This window comes from Dromiciops gliroides, chromosome 3, assembly GCF_019393635.1.
Source record: "Dromiciops gliroides isolate mDroGli1 chromosome 3, mDroGli1.pri, whole genome shotgun sequence".
NCBI classification, from domain to species: Eukaryota; Metazoa; Chordata; class Mammalia; order Microbiotheria; family Microbiotheriidae; genus Dromiciops; species Dromiciops gliroides.
Genome location: NC_057863.1, coordinates 566632570 through 566653400, shown reverse-complemented (window position 1 = coordinate 566653400; position 20831 = coordinate 566632570). Strand labels below are relative to the sequence as shown.

General features: G+C 36.5%; 1 protein-coding gene across 3 annotated transcripts in view; it reads left to right on the top strand.

Annotated features, from left to right (window-relative positions):
* The window catches only part of ESD (esterase D), a 34434-nt gene that overhangs the window by 11534 nt on the left and 2069 nt on the right, over positions 1-20831 (top strand). For all 3 annotated transcript variants that reach the window (XM_043996747.1, XM_043996745.1, XM_043996746.1), the window contains 5 exons: positions 1251-1349; positions 5105-5229; positions 7467-7586; positions 9798-9896; positions 10999-11166. In XM_043996747.1, coding sequence (XP_043852682.1) covers positions 1251-1349; positions 5105-5229; positions 7467-7586; positions 9798-9896; positions 10999-11166 — 611 coding nt within the window. The remainder of the gene's footprint in view (positions 1-1250; positions 1350-5104; positions 5230-7466; positions 7587-9797; positions 9897-10998; positions 11167-20831) is intronic.

Genomic DNA, 20831 nt, shown 5'->3' with positions numbered 1-20831 from the left:
TATATATAGTACATAACTTATGTCTTCTTCAACATCCTCTACATGGGGTTATCTGGTCTCCACTTTAAAAATTCTAGAGAGAGTTGCCCCCATGACCCTCTCAGACAGCTTGTTCCATTTCTGGGTAGCTTTATTATGGAATGCCCATCATTTTAGCCTAGTAGCATCTTTTTGAATCTTAACCAGCCCATCCAGTGTGTTAGGTATCCTTCCCATTTTTTTTATCCTATGTATATATAAGTAGCTTTCTCTCTGTTTTTATCTGTCATTGATAAAAATAGTGAACATGACAGAGGGTTAAGAATATGTTCTCTGAAGCCTTCCCCTCCATGCTGATATTAACTTATTCTTTGGGTCTGACCCTTTAAGCCTGCCCACGCCCACATCTCTCCATCTTGTCCATGAGGACAGGTTGACATTGTCAGATGTTTTGATGAGGTCTTCTTATACTCCCCTGATCCTTTAGTTTAGTATCCCTCTTCAAAAAGTACTTGAGCTTAATTTGCTACGTCCTATTCTTGCTGAGGCCATGTTCAAAATCAGATGGATGACAGTTAAAAGTAGGTAAAATTACGGCTTCAGTTTCATTAAGAGAGGATTTGATTTCTGTAGGTATGGCAACATTTTGGACTTGGCTGGAAGCACAGTGCTAAAAAATTTTAATATAAATGATTGACTTTTCCTTTGTTGAGTCAGTTATCAGTATTTAGTGGTAATATCGAATCATATTGCTTTCTAGCCTTGACTCAGGAAGAACTGGGTTCAGATCCTTCTTCTAACACTAATTCTATGACTGTGGGCAAGTCACAGCCTAAGATATGCTTATTAAATTGTGACTTTTATTGGTGAAGAGAGTTCCAACACCAAACTCTAGAGATCCCTGATGTGTTGTATTTATGGCTGTAAATATTAAATGGAAGAAAACCAATTTTTAAAAGTTGTATAGCATAGAATTACTGGTAGTCCTAACCCTGGAGTTCTTAAGTTGTGGGTCTATTAACTTGTTTTTAAAAAGAATTTATAATTGTTGTTTCAGCATAATTATTTTCCTTTGTAATCTTGTAAAAATATTATCCTGAAAAGGAGCCCCTAAGCTTTACCAGATAGCCTGAGGGTCCATGACACAAAAGTTGTTTAGAACCTCTGCTTTAAATTACTCCTGGTTTAGGTAAGTTTACTATATTTGTAGGAAAGTGAAAACTTTGAACAAAAACCAGTGTATAATGACATCATTATTCTTTGCTTTTCAGGTTTAACTTGCACAGAGCAAAATTTTATCACAAAAGCTGGTTACCACCAAGCTGCAGCAGAACATGGCCTCATTGTCGTTGCACCAGACACCAGTCCACGTAAGTCTTTTTTGGCAGAGATTTTCTATGTATCATCTCCATATTTGGGGCTAAATTTTTATTTGGCCTAACAGACAAAGAATGGTCTGCTTTTTCTATTTTTTAGTTGAATTCAACAAATATTTATTGTGCTCCTGCCCACTCTGTGCAGAGGACTGTTCTAGGCACTATGAGTAATGCAAGATTAATCAGACACAATCTCTCCCCTAAACGACTTTACAATCTAGTAAGTAGGAAAGATAAGCAAACAACTATGGTGTGATACGGAATAATTTTATAGACATGAAACCTTTTCACTTGTAAACAATAGGGGGAGATATTGATATATGAGGTAAGCAAAGTATACTTACAGCAGTAGCTATTTGGAAAATAGAAAAGCATCAGCAAGTATCTGAAGGAACACATAATAATTAAGGAGAAGCAGTATTTAAAACTAGTAAGATTAAGATTAGGAGGAATCATAGCAACAATTCAATTAAATAAGATCTTACTAGTTTTCTTTTTTCTAACTAATAAAACCTATGTTGAAAACCAGAGGGAAAAAACCTATCATTTGAGACTTATATATTAGAGCCAACAGTGATAATCTTTTAAGGACTTGGACATCATTTAATATATCTAAAAGTAGCTTATATCTATAAATTATTTCCTCATGGCAGTATCTTTGAAGTAGAGCACTTATCTTGTTAGCCAGACCAGTGAGAGTTCAGGAAAGCATGTAAAAACTTAGCACTAGAATGATAAGTAATTTTATTACAGCAGAAAAAAGATAATTTGGTAACTTAAGAAATCATAAAATTTGTTCCTCTTTTGTATAATTGATTCAGGACTCCTTAAAAAAAATAGATTGGATAACTTCATGTACTTTGGGGTGGGGTTTTTTTTGGTGATGTTATTTTTGTGTGTGGGTTTTTGTTTGTTTGTTTGTTTGTTTTTGGTGAGGCAATTGGGGTTAAGTGACTTGCCCAGGGTCACACAGCTAGTAAGTGGCAAGTGTCTGAGGCCAGATTTGAACTCAGGTCCTTCTGAATCCAGGCCCAGTGCTCTATCCACTGTGCCACCTAGCTGCCCTGGTGATGTTATTTTTAACTTGCATCTATCTATTCTTTGTGTAGTATTTAACTTGGAGAATAGACTGGACTAATCTTTTAGCCATCTGGCATTGAACTTTTGTCAATTGCCTATTCTAACTTTTCTTACTGGTAACATAACACTTTTTCATGCTCTTCTTAAAGCTCTAAATTCTTCTCCTTCCAATTTTTCAAAAATCTTCTAAATCATCATTTGTTTTATCAATACTTTTATGGTTATTAAAATTGTCCAACCTTCAATAAAAAAGACTGAGGCAGAGCTCTGAGCCAATGATACTTTATTAAAGGGTCCACAGTCCCCTCTAATGAAGTGGATCTGAGATGCCTCCTTCTTCTACGACCTTGTTTTTATCTATTACCTGGACATTCTAAAGTGTCCAAACAAAGTGCAGAATTCCATTGGTTGACATATGACATGTAAGCCAAAATAAATAAAAATGGTATGTTAGCAGGGTCACAGGTTAGGTGAAGCAAGGGGTATCTCTGTTGATTAGATGATCATGAGATGGTCCCTTGCTCATGTTGGACATGAGAGAATGGTCCAGAGGCACAAAAATAGGTTGGAGGACTTTCCATGTAATTGAGTCACCTCTGCTACACTGAGCTTGGTCACCATGACAAGGAAAAACAAGGGTGAAGGGCCTCTAGTTGGCATCCTGTGATTAAACAAGTGGATTTACAATCTGCAGTTCACAGCTCTGGGGCCTAATATGCAGAACTTATAATCAGTACCCTTATGGAACCATATAAAATTGATTAATACTGATTGAAATAGGTTAGGGGGAAAAGAAAGAAAGAAAGGAAGGAAGGGAGGGAGGGAGGAAGGAAGGGAGGGAGGAAGGGAGAGATTAGGGACCCGAATGAATTATTTCTCACACTTTCCTGATTAACTTTATGTGTTTTGTTGCCTTTTGGACACAAATATTACACAATATGACACCATTACTAAGGTATCTGTAATTTAACAACAATTCAACAAATCTTTATTAAGCACCTACTATATGAATTGTGGTGTCTTTAATAGCTGTATTGACACTGTCTCACACTGTTCCTTTTTCCAAGGCTCTGGGCCTGAGTTGGTGTGCCCTATGCCCTATGGTCAAAGAATAGACCAAAGCTAATTAATCTATTAAGAGACTGAGCATATAATTTTGGCCTCGTATTCACAGTGCTTTAACCAATTGAGCTTACTACTCTCAGATACTTGTCAAGTAGAAGAAAGTTACTTTTGCCCAGAGATAATCAGCAAGCATTTATTAAGTGTTTACTATGTGCCAAGCACTGTGCTAGATAGGAGAGATAAAAAGATAGTGAAATAATACAGAATAACAGTATATATATATATATATATATATATATATATATATATATATATATATATATATAAAAATCTAGGTAAGACTCAACTTCTATCCTCAGAGACCTGATAGTTTAGTACAGAGATAAGACATAATACAGATAGTGATGATGCATAATACAATGAATACATGAAGGAATTACAAAATAATTACATTTACAATATAGTATTCAAAGAGTGTATTCCAAGTTTGATACTATTATACTATTTGTTCCCCAACCACCACCTTTCATCTCTCTTACATTCTGTCTTTACTTCTCTCCTTTTCATGTTACCTGGTAGTCCAATGAGGAAACAGACCATAAAACTTAACCAAATTTTCTCTCTGTTCATATTCCTCTGCTTTGTGGTCTCTTTTAATGCTATTTCTCAGCTCCTTAACGTTGCCAAAAAATAAAGACAAAGTATATATTAAAGATACCTGAGCTTTTATTGTTACCAATTTCAGGATCCATATATTTTGCACAAAATCTGCACTCTTTGTTTAGTTGGTTAGTTGTGTCCAATTCTCTGTGACCCATTGGGAGTTTTTTTGGCAAAGATACTAGAGTCGTTTGCTGTTTCCTTCTCCATCTCATTTTACAGATGAGGAAATGAGGCAACATATTAAAGTGACTTGCCTAGAGTCACACAGCTAGTAAGTGTCTGATGCCGGATTTGAACTCAGGTCCTCCTGACTCTAGGCCTGGTGCTCTATCTACTGTGCTACCTAATTGCTCTATGCCCTTGGAAATACTGTAATAATAATTTTTGGTTCTGACCTGTGATTTCATTATTGTGAGGAGTTCTTGGTTTGGTAACTCTTCCATGAATGCGATCATACTAACGTTTCCTAGCTAACATTTGTAGTGTATTCTATAGCTTACAAAGTGCTTTCATCACAGCACTCTCATAGGGATGCATGTGAGACCTGGGATTGATTTTGATTCCTGGCCATGTTGTGATGTTTCTAGTGATATCAATTCAGTTTTAGAGGTGTTTGCATTCTAGACTCAGAGGCTGTGTTATTCAGTGAAAAGCATCCTCTGTTTGGAGTCAGAAGACTTGGATTCAGTCCTAACTATGTCATTTCCTAACTCTGTAAAGGGATCTTAGACAAATCACTTAAGCTCTCTGAACCTTAGTTACTCACTTTTAAAATATAGGTAATAATGTTTGCCTTGCCTACCTCACAGTGTTGCTAAGATCAAACCAGGTAAGGTCAGCTATGTGAAAGAACTATGAAAAAATGAAGCACTATGTAAAATATTCATAAATACTCTGATGATTTCAGGTGGTCATTTAACAATGACATTTTGCTTTGATAGGTGGCTGTAATATTAAAGGAGAAGATGACAGCTGGGACTTTGGTACTGGTGCTGGTTTTTACGTGAATGCCACTGAAGAACCTTGGAAAACCAACTATAGGATGTACTCATATATAATAGATGAGGTAATACCATTGAAATTAACATTTTTATAATTTGCTTCAGTTATTTTCATTTATTTACTAGCTGTCTTAGTTTGATTTTGTTTGAAAAGTTTAATCTTAAACTCAAGATTAGTATTATTAAGTTGATGTTATGTGCATTTATTGGTCATGTTAGAACAAATATTTTTTCAAAATATCATTTTTTTTCAAAATATCATTTTCTATGAGAGGCAACATGGCATCCTGGCTAGAGAATTGGCTTTGGAGTCCAGAATATCAGTGTTTAAGTTCTCCCTCCTACTCATACTGGTTGTGTGGCTCTGGACAAATAAGTCACTTAACATTTCAGTGCCCCAGGCAACCCTCAGAGACTATAATTTACAGAATAGTTGCTGATCTGCATAGAGAGCAGGAGTTTAGTCTCTGAGTGCTCCCTAAGCTGATGAAATCACTATTCTGGACCATTAAGGTTTTTAAGTAGGCCTGTTATTGAAAATTTCCAAGTGTTTTTCAGAATAGATTAATAATTATGTTTCCCAGTATATATTGATTTTGAGCTTTGGTCTAACAAAACTGACTACACCAACAACTGATTCAGAAATTACTCCCCCAGTACTAACTAGTCATTTCTTTGCTCCAGTATATTCAGTTTCTTTTTTGTTCATGTTGTTATTTGATGTTAGTCATATGTCTAACCACTCTAAACTCTCTTCTCAAAAAAAATATTCATAATATATATGCATGACCCCATAATCTGCAAGACTGTGGTCCCTCTTTTTTCTTACTTTTGAACCATGTTTTCCAATGTTTTATCTCCATATTTTTATATGCCCAACTATGCATTGAAGTCACCTTGTATTAAAGTATGTTAGAATGTAAGCTTCTTAAGAAGATGGAGTGTTTCATTTGTTGTGTTTTTATCTATAGCATCTAGGACAGTGCTCAGCATATTACAGGTGCTTAATAAGTACTTGCTAATTTAATTGGTTGACATAGGACAATTTAATCTGGAGGGTTTTAAATTCTTAATAAAACTCTCAGCCTCCTCATTACTTGCAATAATTATATTCATGGTTATTCTTTACCAGATGCTAATCATGGGCACAGCAATATAAAATTACCCAGCTTCCTCATCAAATGGTATTTCCTTTTGACACCCAATAAAACCAACTTTATTTGTCTTTTATTTGTCTCTCTAAGGAGAACTTGTGAGCCATCTTCTCATTTAGCTTCGGCTTCCTTTTATCTTCTGGTTTCATTTAGAGTGCAAATGTCAAGATTGATGATTGAGTTCTTCCAGCAAGTAGTATAGCCCCTCATTGGGCACTGGTTGCGACTATCACTTTTGGAGTGCTGAAAATTAATTTAGTGTTTCTAGTCTATCTACAAATTGGAATTGAGCGCTGCTTCTGCCCCCTTTTCCCTTGCTTTGTTCCTGTTGCCATAGAAGTGGAAGGGGCTTGCGCAGAACTGAAGGTCATTTTGTATTTCTCTTTGTTCTGTGAGTAATCATGGTGGAACACTTTATCACCAAGTAGCCAGCCTTCTGTAGGTAGCCAGGTTGACCCTCAGAAAGCAAGTGCAGTCTCTTGCCAGGGCTTCAGGTTGCTTGAAGCCCTGCCCAGAATGGTAGAGCTGCCTGCCAGTTCTTGGGCCCTGCTGACTTACAGGGTAATCTTTATTCTGTGATAGGTAGGACTTTGTAGAGGTATAACCTCAGCAGTTTAAGAAAAACAACAGAATCAAAACTGCCAGTCATGTGTAATATAGTTTAAAGGCCACACAGAAGCAGAAACCATTTATTTTCTGCAAAGTGTTTTATTTGAAGTGGCCAATATAAAAATATAATTTTGACTAAAGAAGTTAGTAAGAATTGTTTATCTCCTTAAATAAGGTTTCATTCATTTAATTTTCAAGAAAATGCAAACTTTTGACTTTTAGTTGAAACAGAGGCAATAATCAATGTACACTGATGCAACATGTTCTATTTTCTATTATTTTGTTTGTTTTGGCCCACTTTTGAGGGCTGTGACATTATAGTATAACCAATATTTTCTTTTTAATAGTAATATTTCTTGTTCATGAAGTTTTAAAACTGTAATCAATATATTAAAAAGTAGAATTTAATCAACTTGTACAAAGACTGCATAACTCAGCAGTAAGCAGTACTGATTTATTCATGATATTATTATTGTGTACCTTGGAAAGAGGCTACATTTCTCTTATATTTTTGTCTTGTTATTAACCTTTTTTTTTAGCTGCCCAAGCTGATAAATGCCAATTTTCCAGCTGACCCAGAGAAGATATCTATTTTTGGCCATTCTATGGGAGGCCATGGAGCTCTGATTTGTGCTTTGAAGAATCCTGGAAAATACAAAGTAAGATTATCTCAGTGTTAAAATAGTTAACATTTCTTTTTTGTGATTTATATTGTTTGAATTTGAGATACATTTATTTTTGTAGTATTGACGTTAGAATTTTCGAGGGCTGGTGATGAGAAATAAAAAAGATGTTTTTCTATTTTATATTGGAGATATTTGTATTTGCATGCAATGTCAAAAGCAAATTCTTCTCTCATTTCCAGAGATCTGGCTTATTGGCTATGTGTATATATCTACAAAACACATTTTCCCCCACCGTGTACTCATGTTAAGTTGAAATAAATCTATTTTATTAGTTATTCACCAGAAATGTTGTAAAATATGATTTAGTGCTGAAAGGGACCTTCGAGATCATCTACTCCAGTGGAATCATTTTCTAGATAATGACTCTGGAACCCAGCAAGGTGATTTGCCTAAGGTCACATAGATATTAAGGTGCATAGGCAGCATGTGAACCCAGGCCCTCTGTCTTAATATGCATTGCTCTTTACACTTTAATTTTTTTTCCTTATTTTTATTTATAGTCAGCTTTCATCATTTAAAAATCTTATCTATTTGGAATTAATTCTGAGATACTAATGATCTGAGTGTCCTAACTACCACTACCATTCTATCAGAAACAACTTGGTAAATTTAACTCAGATTTTCTGAATTAGGAGGAATTGCCCTCATTTGTAATAGTTTAGGGAGTCTTTATTGTTTTATTTAGCGATTTATAATGACTTCATGTTAAATGACAATACAACTAATTAAATTTAATGGCTATAATTAAACTAGTTTCAACACGTAAAAATCTTAACTGTTTAGTGACTTCAGTTAAGTGTCAACTTTATTTTCTAGTCTAATTCACTTTTCCTTTTATATGATATCAGTAGGCATTCTTTATTCAATGACATATTTTTATGTCTAAATTCCTTAGATGAGAGTGTTAACTTTCTCTTTAGTCTGTTCCGTATGTTTTGTTGTCAGTTAGTAACCTTGAAGCCTCTGTGTTCAGCTCCTTATACGATGGAGAGCAGTGTGCTGTGGGGAGTTGCAAAGAAAACTGTAAATGTGGTCCTTGGCAAGAAAAATACTCTGCTGTGCTTTGACTCCTTGACCATGTTGAGCTGGCAGCTTCTGGCCTTAAAATCATAGGCCTTTCATGGTCCATTTAATCTATACCCAACCCCAAGGTATTAGTTACTAAATTATTCCAAATCTCTGATTCAGAGATGAAAATAGTTCTAATAGAGACTTCTTGCTGTAGCAAGATATATTTTGTTATTGGCAAGATTTGTTTTGAAATTGAACCAGCTTCCTGTCATGGTGGATTTTTAAAAAATCAAACATCTTTTCAGTATACATTAAAGCAGTTTTCTATTCCCTAATGCAAAAATAGAACATGTTTACATTTTTCATGTTTTGAAAAAAATTGTTAGATCTAATAGAAACTATAAGATTATGTATAAGATATAAATTCTTATAATAAAATATAAATTCTTTTAATCATAAAAATATCTCTCCTCTGAATTTCAGCCCATATAAAACAACATGGTAAATGATTGCTGTTATATGTTTGCTACTAGTATAGAATTCAAAATAATACTGAAAAGTTTGTACCGATATTAGTAATGATGCTACTTAAAACTCCAATGTATCTTTCTTTCTTTTTTTTTTTTTTAGTGAGGCAATTGGGGTTAAGTGACTTGCCCAGGGTCACACAGCTAGTAAGTGTTAAGTGTCTGAGGCCGGATTTGAACTCAAGTACTCCTGACTCCAGGGCTGGTGCTCTATCCACTGCGCCACCTAGCTGCCCCCAATGTATCTTTCTTAATAGCACTTAAGAGTATTTCAAAATTAAATGCTATTTATTCACCAAGAATCTGTTATAATATCTCAACAAGTTAATTTATTTTTGGTGGGCAAAATCAACAGAAGGAAAAGTGCTAAACATAAACTTCCTTTTATTTAATATACTTATTTGATGAATAATAATTTATTGCTTTATGTTATTTCAGCACCCACACTTTACTAACAGCCTCCCAGAATATTCAGTGGGCTGCTCTGGCCCTTGAGGCTCTTACAATAAAAGCCAAAAATATTTCAAGAAAATTGTTCACAAACCTTTTCATGAGTCAGTAACTTCTAAATCATTTTCTATGTGTCAGTTCAAATATTGCCTTCCAAAATGACCGGTGTTGAAACTTGGTTTCTTTATTTCTGTAGTCTGTGTCAGCATTCTCTCCAATCTGCAATCCAATGCTCTGTCCTTGGGGGAAGAAGGCCTTCAGTGGATATTTAGGGTCAGATCAAAGTAAGTGGGAGGTAGGTACTAAATAATTCATACCTGATATATTAAAATCTTTTTTAAATTATACATGCCTAGCCATGCTTCAAGATCTATTGAAATTTAAGGAATAGATTACATAGTAGAATAAGCATATGATGAAAAATTTGATTTTAAACAGTGATTAATTATAGTAGATACCCTAAGAAGAGGATGTTCCATTAATAGTCCCTAATGATGAAAATGCAATTTGTACTTCTTACTATTACAAAAAGTCTGTATTCTATTATTTCTTGTAAAATTTAGATTAAACCACCTTTTTACTGTGTCTGTGGCAATGATTTGTATTCAGTCAGTCTATGACAAGAACTTAGATATGTAAATGGGGCTTCTTTATTAATTACATTTGTGCTGATTTGAATGAAAAATTCCTGATGAAGAAGTTAGTTGGGGTTTTTTTTCCCTAAGAGACAGATTTGTATGTGGGATATAGATATAGATACAGATATATAGATGTGTGTATATAGATATAGATATATATGCACAAAAATAAATGAAATTGCCTATTCATACATGGAGAGGGGAAAAGAAAGAAAAGCAATATGCCTGGAAGTGGAAGAATACTAGTGTGTGTTTCTGGGGTTGGTAGAAGGGATAGCAGTGTTTTTGGTTGGAATAGAGACTATCCAGGTATGCAGGGAAATAAAGGGATTAGAAATATCTTTTAATATGATTTGATGTTTTTATTGGATTTGCGAAGTGACTAAGAGTTGCTATAAAGTTACAAGGGGAAGGTGTGAGCCAAAGAGTGCTTCAGGAAGATGATCCTTGCTTTTGTGAGTAGGATTAATCAAAGCAAGGAAGAATCTAGAAACTAGGAACTTAAATCCAGGAGGTTTTTTAACCAACACCTTATAAGTTATCGAGATATATAGACCTTCACTTTAGACTTAAAAGCACATTTCAGATTTAATCAGCTTTATAATCCAGGTTGCTTTTCATTTCTGTTTCACACTAGTAGTAGCATTAAATATACGTGGCTTGCTTTGATATACTGTCACCAGAGTACTTCATGTTTCAGAGTATCTTCTCTTTTAAGCACTGTAAAAATTAGTTTTGAAATTTTCCTTTTATTTACAGGCATATGATGCTACTCGTCTTGTAAAGTCTTATCCAGGTTCTCACTTGGACATATTAATTGATCAAGGCAAAGATGACCAATTCCTTAAAGATGGGCAATTACTTCCTGACAACTTTATAGCTGCCTGTGCAGAACGGAAAATTCCAGTTGTTTTTAGATTGCAAGAGGCAAGTATTAGCAAATGATTTCTCTTGAATATGTGCTCCATGATCTGACTCAAAGAAAAAAACCCACAAAGCACTGTTAGAGCTTTTTCTTTGATCTGAATTTGAGTTATGTCTTTCCCCAACAATTCTGGTGTATTTCTTTTAAGGCACATCTGAAAAATAATGTCCCATTGGGTTGCAATAATTTCTGTGTCAAATAATATGTAGAGATCATTTAGGGAAATAGATATTTTTGATGGTTAAGAAATACTGTGTGAAAGAAGTAGCCATAGTTTTTTGAACTACTGCCATATAGTTGACACCATAAAAATAAGTCACATAGCTACATTGAAAACTTGACCAAGTAAAAGCTAGAAGTTTGGATTAACTCTTTCTAACCTTCCTCTGATTCCTACCTTGAGCCATTCTATCATGGTTAAAATAAATGACTTTCAGTCAAACAAAAATATTTTATTGGCTGCCTAGTGTATAAAAAGGAGGAAGTTGTCTCTTTAGCAAGATTTTTCCTTCTTTGGATTTAGAAGTATTTCTTAGGGCATGAAAGTAAAACTAAATATAGTTCAGCACAGTTCAGTTATTAATAATAATAAACTTTTATGTATCACTTAAAGGGTCACAAAGTACTTTATAAAGATTATTAGATTTTCTCCTCATAAGAACTCAGGGAGGTAGGTTTTATTATTATCCCCATTTTACAGATGAGTAAAAGTCATTTTACAGTGACTTATCTAGGGTCACACAGCTACTGTCTGAGGTCAGTTTGAACTCAGGTTTTTCTGATTCCAAGTTCAGTGCTCTATCTACTGTACCACCTACCTACCTTAAGCAAAGAGATAGAATAAGTACTGTCAGCAGAGGGAAGATATCTCCCTCTCCGAAATGTAAGTAAATGAGGTCAGTAATAATAATTTCAATCAGTTTTTATTAACACTTTGCTTCTTTCTATCTGGAAATCTCTCTAGGTTATATTTTTGAAGGAGTAGTCTTCATGTTTATATCCTCTTAAGAGTATGAAGTAAATATGTAGTAATATGAGTTCATGTTTTCCACCCATCTTATTTCATTATTCACTTGGCTCTTTGGAAGGAGCTCCTTGATGTCAATGTTGACTCTCTCCATTGGGGCAGATGGCCATCTATCTAGGTCTTCTCATGCTGTCATATTCTTGTCCATGGGCTCCATTTGGTCCTCTCTACAGCAGTGATTCTCAGCCTTTGTGAGTATTTTGGCAGGGGCCCTTTTAACATTGAAAAATGTGATGTGTCCATATTATAGTAGTTGTATCACCTCTCTGCTGATGTAGAAAATACATGACCAGCTGTGCCTTCCTGGGAATGACTCCCTGACCCCACGTTGTGTAGGATTTGCACAGTGTTCTCAAGGTCTTTGTCTCGCTCTCTTGGCATTCCGTGGCTACCAGGGCAGCATTTGCACTATTCACCACTTATCTTTTTTTCTTGTCACATAAGCAGCCAGCCTCTTTTTCTGAGCATACATTTCATGGATGTTTTCTTTTACATTGCTGCTTATGTGACAGTTAACAGTTGGTAATGTGCTGCAACTTCCTTACTCAGTGTCTCTTCATTGCCTTTTATGTGACTAGCAATTTTGATTTATCAAGAGATTGTGGTGTTCTCTGATTTGCAGCCCTGTGGTATCAATAAATCAATGTTGACCTTTGAAAAACAAGGGCTTGTGTCAGCAAACAGCTTAGGAATCATTGGACATATTGAGTAATTTCTCAAATCCGTCATTTCCTGTCATGCCTTGGGGTGATTTGGCTTAAATCTAGCCTGCTTTCTTCTATTCAATTCTGGACCTAGCTCATTACTCATCAACAGTTATCTCTCCAACACACACACATACAACATATGGGCAGTCCTGAATGGGCTCCCCATCCAATTGTATATAATAGTCTTGAGACAATAATCATTCTTTTATCCATTTAGTTTTATGTGTATAAAACAATCTCTTTTGAGTAGTTACAGTAAGTCTCATGGAAGAGGCCCTGTAGTGTTCAGGGTCTTGATGTATATAGTCAGCACAAGGTAACCTACAGACTGATGCATCCAGAGTCATCCTTCTTGCATTTGGCTTCTGTGTGAGTTATCTTCCAAGGATACCCTCATATATGTGTAGACCAGAGATGTTAAACATGTGGCCTGTAGGCGTCTATTGCCTGCAACAATCCTGAGTATGGACTGAACCAGATTAAAATGTAATTGGAAAATATATAACAAAATAAATTAAAATACAATAAAATAGATAACATTATTATTTTTCCCCCTGAGGCAATGAGGGTTAAGTGACTTGCCCAGGGTTACACAGCTAGTAAGTGTCAAGTGTCTGAGGTCAGATTTGAGCTCAGGTCCTCCTGAATCCAGGGTCAGTGCTTTATCCACTGTGGCACCTAGCTGCCCTGGTAACATTATATATTTTTTGTTTGTTTGTTTTTGGCAGGGCAGTGCAGGTTAAGTGACTTGCCCAAGGTCACACAGTAAGTGTTAAGTGTCTGAGGCTGGATTTGAACTCAGGTCCTCCTGAATCCAGGGCCAGTGCTTTATCCACTGTGCCACCTACCTGCCCTGGTAACATTATATTTTAATAGTCAATATGTGTCCCACAGGAAGCCTTATTTATTGAGTTTGATGCTGGTATAGATCATTCTCATAAAGATTTTAAAGAAATGAGAAACTATGGGTCTATAGTTGCTAATAGCCTTTCCAAATGATTTTTTTTTGGTAATAATACTATTCATAATTTTTTTCCAGTTCATTATTTTCTCCTCTTTGATTATCCTGGAAGATTGATATCTCATTCCTTTCATAATTATTTCTTCTGTTGTGAATTTTTGTCTGTGTATACTGGGCTTCCTGGCTTTATCTTCTTGTCTGCCATTTCTGCTTCCTCAGGTGGCACTCTGGAGCCTGGGGTGATAGCAGCCTAATGGGGATCATTCCATTGGCACTAATGATAAAAACAGGTCACTAGAGAAATGCTAGTAGATCCGTTCCCTTTTGCTTGTTTGTTGATTTTATTTAGTCTCTAAATTTCCTTGGACTGCTGTAGGCCGGCTCAAGCAAAGGTTTCTGCACACATTCTTCCCCAGTATGCTTGTCTGTTTTGTAAGGTGCCCCAATACATGATCTTCCATCATCCTCCCGCATGACACTTTGCAAATGAGGTTACATTCCCAGTTAATGTTGCCCTTGTCTACCATGTGTCTCTGCTTGATAAGAGTCAGTCACCAAGCATTCGTTAAGAGTCTGCTATTGCTGGGCATTGTGCCAGGGGCCAGAGATTCAGATACAAATGGAAATAGTCTCTGTCTTCAAAGGACTTAGGTTCTTATGGAGAAAAAACACATATACATAAAGGTATATACAAAGTAAATACAGGGTAATGTGGAGAGGAGGTTTGCTGGCAGCTCGAGGGGCTCAAATAAGGGCCCTTGTAGGAGATGTGACCCTTGAGCTAAGCTTTGAAAGAAACTAGGAGCTTATTAGAGGCAGAAGTGAGGAGAAAGCACCTTTCTGCCATGGAGGACAAGAATGTCAAAGGCCTAGAAACAGAAAGTAGAAGGTGCCACATGAGAAATAAGGAGGCCATATTGCCAAGCCCAGAGAGTATATGAATTTAGTCATTTATAATAAGATTGGGACCAGTTTGTGAGGGGACCTGATTGCCAAATAAAGGAGTTTGTATTTTATCCTAGAAGCCAACAAGTGGGGCACCACCGGAGCTTATTGATCAGGGATGTGACCTAGTCAGACCTGTGCTTGGCATTTGTGTGGAGGAGAGATTGGAAAGGGGGAGAGACTTGAGGAATTAGAGAGGCCAATTAGGAGATGAAAAGTATTTTGTCTTTGTTTAATTCATATGCTTTGAAAAAGTCCTCTACTGGTACAGTGGGTAAGAGTGCTGGGCCTGCAGTCTGGAAGACCCAGTTCAAATCTAGATTCAGACACAAGCTCTGTGATCTTGGGCTAATCATTTAACCTTTGTTTGCCCCAATTCCTTCAACTGTAAAGTGGGAATTACAGTACATACCTCCTGGGGTTGTTGGGAGGTTCAAATGAGATGATAGATATCTATTAAAAAATGTGCGTGGTACAATTCCTGGAACATGTTTTTTTGCTGTTGTTCATTCATTTCAGTCATGTCTAATTCTTTGTGACCCTGTTTGGGGTTTTCTTAGCAGAGACACTGGAGTAGCTTGCCACTTCCTTTTCCAGCTCATTTGACAGATAAGGAACTGAGGCAAACAAGGGTTAAATGACTTGCCTAAGGTTACACAGCTACTAAGTGTCTAAGGCCAGATTTGAACTCAGGAAAATGAGTCTTCCTGACTTTAGTCCCATCACTCTATACACTGTACTACTGCTCTGGCACATAATATAATAAATGCTTATTTCCTTCCCTTTCTCCCTTACCTTTTGTTTTGTTTTTGTTTTTCAGGGCAATTAGGGTTATGTGACTTGCCCAGGGTCACACAGTTAGTAAGTGTCAAGTGTCTGAGGCCAGATTTGAACTCAGGTCTTCCTGAATCCACGGCTGGTACTTTATCCACTGTGCCACCTAGCTGCCCCCCCTTACCTTTCGAAACACAAAATGGGCAAACCATTTTAATTTTAAAATGAAGATGGAAAATAATTATGCTACATAATCTTAATTGTTAAAAGCACAAAGCATGCTTTATTGACTATAAAATGAACCATAAAACCCTAGTTCCATTAGGTAATTCTTTTAATAAGGTTACTTTAAAAAATGTATGCCAAATATTAACACAATTTACAAATATATTGTTACAGTGAAAAAAAAATTATTTTTTTTTCCAGAAACTTAAAACAGAGACACCTGGTGCATTGCCCCAGAGAGAAGGGAATTATATTTGATTTAATTTTTTTTTATTCAAATTTCTCTTTAAGAATAGAAAAAATACATATAGTCATTCATTTAAATATTTTAAATCTTATCAATCAGGCCACCAGGTATTTCAGTTTTGATCAAAGTAAATCTATAAATAGTGGATTGGAGAGGTTTAGCCATAAGTGGTATAGCAGATTGTATGTTTCTAAATAGATTACACTTCTTGGCAATAATCGCATTGGATACCTTTTCTGTCCAGGGACTGTGCCAGGAAATTCTGATGTGACTACAAAAGTGTTAGCCTTCAAAGACTTAGAACTTTGGAAGATTGTGGAAGTGGCAAAGATTTAGGGATCAGTGAAGGGAGAAACTCATTATTTTCCAAATATCTTTCTTCTTGACAATTAAGAAACTTATTAGTCTAGACTTAGGCCAGGGCCAAGATAAAGTATTCATTCAACAATTCCACAGTAAGAAAACATTGAAATTGCTATGGCCTAATTCATTGTTTAGCTTAGACACCATTTCCCCTAGGCTTTCATTCTGGCAAGATCAGAGTAAGTCTGACTTGCACAGTCTAAACTAGGTTTTGTTTACGCTTTCTGTAATTGAATAAAGAAATGAATGGGAATGTGCTGGGCCATGACTCCTGAACCAGAGTCCCAGACAAAACCTCTCTTGACTTTGGTTTGCTGAAAGGTGGAAAACTTGATCTGCTTAAAATTATAGACAACTGTAATTTAGTCAGTCCCCCTTATTTTGTCAGTGTGAAGAAAACCAGGTTCAGAGAGATTAAGTGATTTATTGCAAAACAAGGACTAGAATCCAGGATTCTAAAAACTGGAAAAGTATCTTGGGAGCAGGGCCTAGGAACTGTTGTTTTTCAGTTGTTGAAGTTACACAAAGTGGGTTGAGAAAGGAAGCTCAATAACCAAGAAGTGAGGCAATTGCCATCAATTATGTCTTGTCTTGAGAGGCTTCAGGAGGGAGGGATTTGCAATTTTCTCTGGTGTCCAAAGTACTTAGGTTGTAGTACATCAAAGGCTGTTTCTGCCAATATGGGCAACAATCTTGATTACCCCTCAAAGGTCTCTTGATTTTGTTAATGTGAGTACCCTCTTCTCAGTGCAGATCGAAACCCGTTGACAGCCAAGTAGATAATCTTTGAGGGTTAGAATGGATAAAAAAAGTTCCAACCTTGTCCAGACTTTGACAGGATCATCTAAAGATGGTAGGTCCATCACTTATGGCCTTAATTTTTAAGCATTTCTGGCTCAGTAGGATGTTCCCAAGCTTGCATTCCACAAGCATGGCCTTGGAAAACCCTAAGTTACTTCTCTACTTCCAGAAGAGGACTTAGTGGAGAGATTCCCACCATCTACAAATGAGAAACACAAGCAGTCTTTTTCCTCCCTTTCTATGAAGAGCCTTCTAGAAGAGTTAATCTGTGATTCATTTCTGAACTCTTAGGGCTTTTGAAGAGATGAAGGAAAACATTGCCTTTCAGTGTCAGCATCCAATATAGCGCCTAGAATACTGATTCCACTTTGAGAACTGAGTGAAGGAAAAAGCATATGATTTTTTTTTTAAAGCTTAGTTTCAAATAGAATTTTGCTGGAAGAGACTTTTTCTTTTGAAGTGTATTGTGGGGGAAGAGGAAAGCATTGCCCCCTTAATGACACAGAACAGAAGCAATTTCATTACAGCCATTTTATAGGTACAAAATAGTCTAGCTGGCAGAGAAATTTACCAAGGGGTAAAGTAAGATAGTCAGCAAAGTCACCAGAACCTCTTCCAGCTTTTTCGTCTTCCCCTTCACAACCTAAATTTAAAACTAGTTGGGGGGGGGGGCACACAAATCTTTCTCTTCACAGTCCTTTAATTGTGAAATCTAATGATCTTTTCTCAATTGTCATTGTTCTTGACCTCTTCAGCCTTTACACTGTCAAATACCCTCTTCTCCTTGATATTGTTTTCTCTCTAAGTTTCTGTTTCACTACTTCCTCCTCATTCTTCTACCTATCTGATCATCTCTTCTCAGTCTACTTTGCTGGAATTTCATCCAGGTCATACCTACTAAGCATAGGCATCCCTCAGGACTCCTGGCATGTCTTTTCCCTTTGTGATATTTCACTTGATTTCATTAGCTCCCTTGGATTCAATTAACATGTTTAAGCTAATGGTTCTCAAATCGGCTTCTCCGGTCTTGCATCCCAGTTGCCTGTTGGACATCTTGACCTTAGACAACTTAAATGAAACGTATCTAAGTCTGAACTCATTATCTTTTTCCCCATACCCTTTTTTCTTCTCAATTTCCCTCTTAGTGTTGACAGTACTACCATCCTCTCAGTCACCCAGGCTCACAACCTTCACTCTTATTCCTCATATCCCAATGTCTTTCCAAGGCCTTTTGATTTTACTTTCTTTACATCTCTCACATATATCTCCCTCCTGCTCAGTAAATTCCAGCTGCATCTTATCAGCTCCAGAATTAAATATAAAACCCTCTGTTTGGTATCCAAAGCCTTTCATAACTTGGTCCCTTCATCTCCATTCCCTGGCTGTCCTGGCTTTCTTCAGCAATCCAGCTAACATCCCACCTTCTACAAACAAGAAGCCTTTTCTGATCCTCTTTAATGCTAGTGCCTTTACTCTTGTAATTATCTCTAATTTATCCTATATATATATCATGCTTGTACATAGTTGTTTACATGTTGTTTCTTCATTAGACTGGTAATTTTTTGAGAATTGGACTGTCTTTTACCTTTTTTTTAATGCCTAGCACTCAGCACCATTTCTGACACATAGTATGTGCTTTACAATATTTATTGACTGACTTAACCATCCTATATTTTTCAGGATGTCTCCTTAATATATTCTATGTTTTAGTTCCTTAAATTAATCTTTCTTGTTTCCTTATATAAGGCATTTCCTTTTTTTTTTTCCCCCAGAAAGGTAGATTCTTGACTTTATAGGTACCAGGCTTACTGAGAATACTACTTTATGAAAGTTTAGGTATTTGCTTTGAATTTTGAAATTTTTAGGTAGCATGTAGAATTCTCTTTGATTATTTCCATTAGGATTCACAGGTATTAGCACTCTGGCTCACTCCATGTCTATTAAATTCTGTTGAATGTTTACTGAATTGTAGAGTAAGATGCTGATCTTAATTACAGCAGGGTTTAAAATCCATACTTTTTTTTAGAATGCTTTGCCCTGCAAGCATATCCATTTCCTTCATTAAGATCCATCTGTCAGGGGCAGCTAGGTGGCGCAGTGGATAGAGCACCGGCCCTGGATTCAGGAGTACCTGAGTTCAAATCTGGCCTCAGACACTTAACACTTACTAGCTGTGTGACCCTGGGCAAGTCACTTAACCCCAATTGCCTCACTAAAAAAAAAAAAACAAACAAAGATACATCTGTCTATGATTAATAGCCTCTCCCTGAAATCTTAACTTTGCAAGTTCTCAGAGGTTTAGAAGGACACATATGTGCCCCCTCTTTATGGAATAGCTCAGTGATGCAGAAGTAGTAGCACTTGGTCTGGAGAGGAATAGAAATAGTCCAGGAAAGATTAAAAAGGCAGACAGTGGAAAGCAGGGCTAGTTCAAAAGAAAAAAACCCACAACTGCCAAGGGAAGCAGACTCTATAAAAAGGACCATTTATTTGATGGTGAGAGATGAGGTAGACACACAGACTAAGCAGAGAGGAATCTCAGATTAAACAAGGCACAAGGATTTACTAAATGCTTACTATGTACCAAGCACTGGGGGAAAGAATTATAAAAGGCAAGTCAGTCCTTGCTCTCAAGGAACTTGCATTCTACTTGGGAATGGTGACATGTTGAGGGAAGCAATGGCCTTGGAGTGGCATTTTGTTCACGGAAGTCACAGGAATGGATAATGGAGGCCAATTGATTGACAGGTTCTTTCCAGGAATGGTAGTTCTGATTTGATTGCTTTTTGTACCCAAAGCAAGAGATGGAAAACCATGTCCTGCCCCCTCCCCTATGTCCGGAAGATGGGCCAAGTGCAAAGAAACAGGGTTCTTTAAGTGCTCCTGCTGCTCCTAAACTTACTTGTTTAATAGGCCGGGAGAGAAATGTATCCTTAACTAGCAAGGGAGAAATAAGCCTGGACTCACACAGATCTTGAAATAGGCTCCTTTGAGGCAACTTTGGGGAAGCAGAGACAACTAACAAGGAAACACGGAGTAGTGGGCTAGCCAAGAAGATTACACTTTTCTTCTTAACACAATCTCTTACTGCACAAGGTATGTTCTTCGAGTTTGAGAAAGCCAAGCACAGTGTCTGGCCTGGCACCCACAAGGGGCCTAACAAATGTTTGTTGAGTGACTGATAGGTGACACATGTTGCCGTTCTGCAAAAGAAAAAACATCATTCACATTCGGATTGTGTCTTCAGATTTGCAAAACTTTTTCTTTACCCCTGTGAAGTCCATTCTACAGATAAGGAAACTAAGGCTCAGGGAAGTTAGAGTCAAGACTTGTCCATGATATAGTCAGCAAGTGTTTAAAGACAGGATTTGAACTCAAGTCTCTTCTTTTGATTCCACCTCATGCTCTTTCTATTACATCCCACTGCCTTGAAAACCTAAGTTTAAATAGTTCCCTTTCAGTTTTCTCCGGAATCTTGTCTACTTATCCAGACAGCTTTCTCCTATATATTGTTTTTCTTTGTTTTAGCTTTATATCCTTCTAATCAGTTGTGACCTAGATAAAGGTTTTTCTTATTGTCTAGACACAGAAATGTGAAACCAAATAATCCAGGGCTT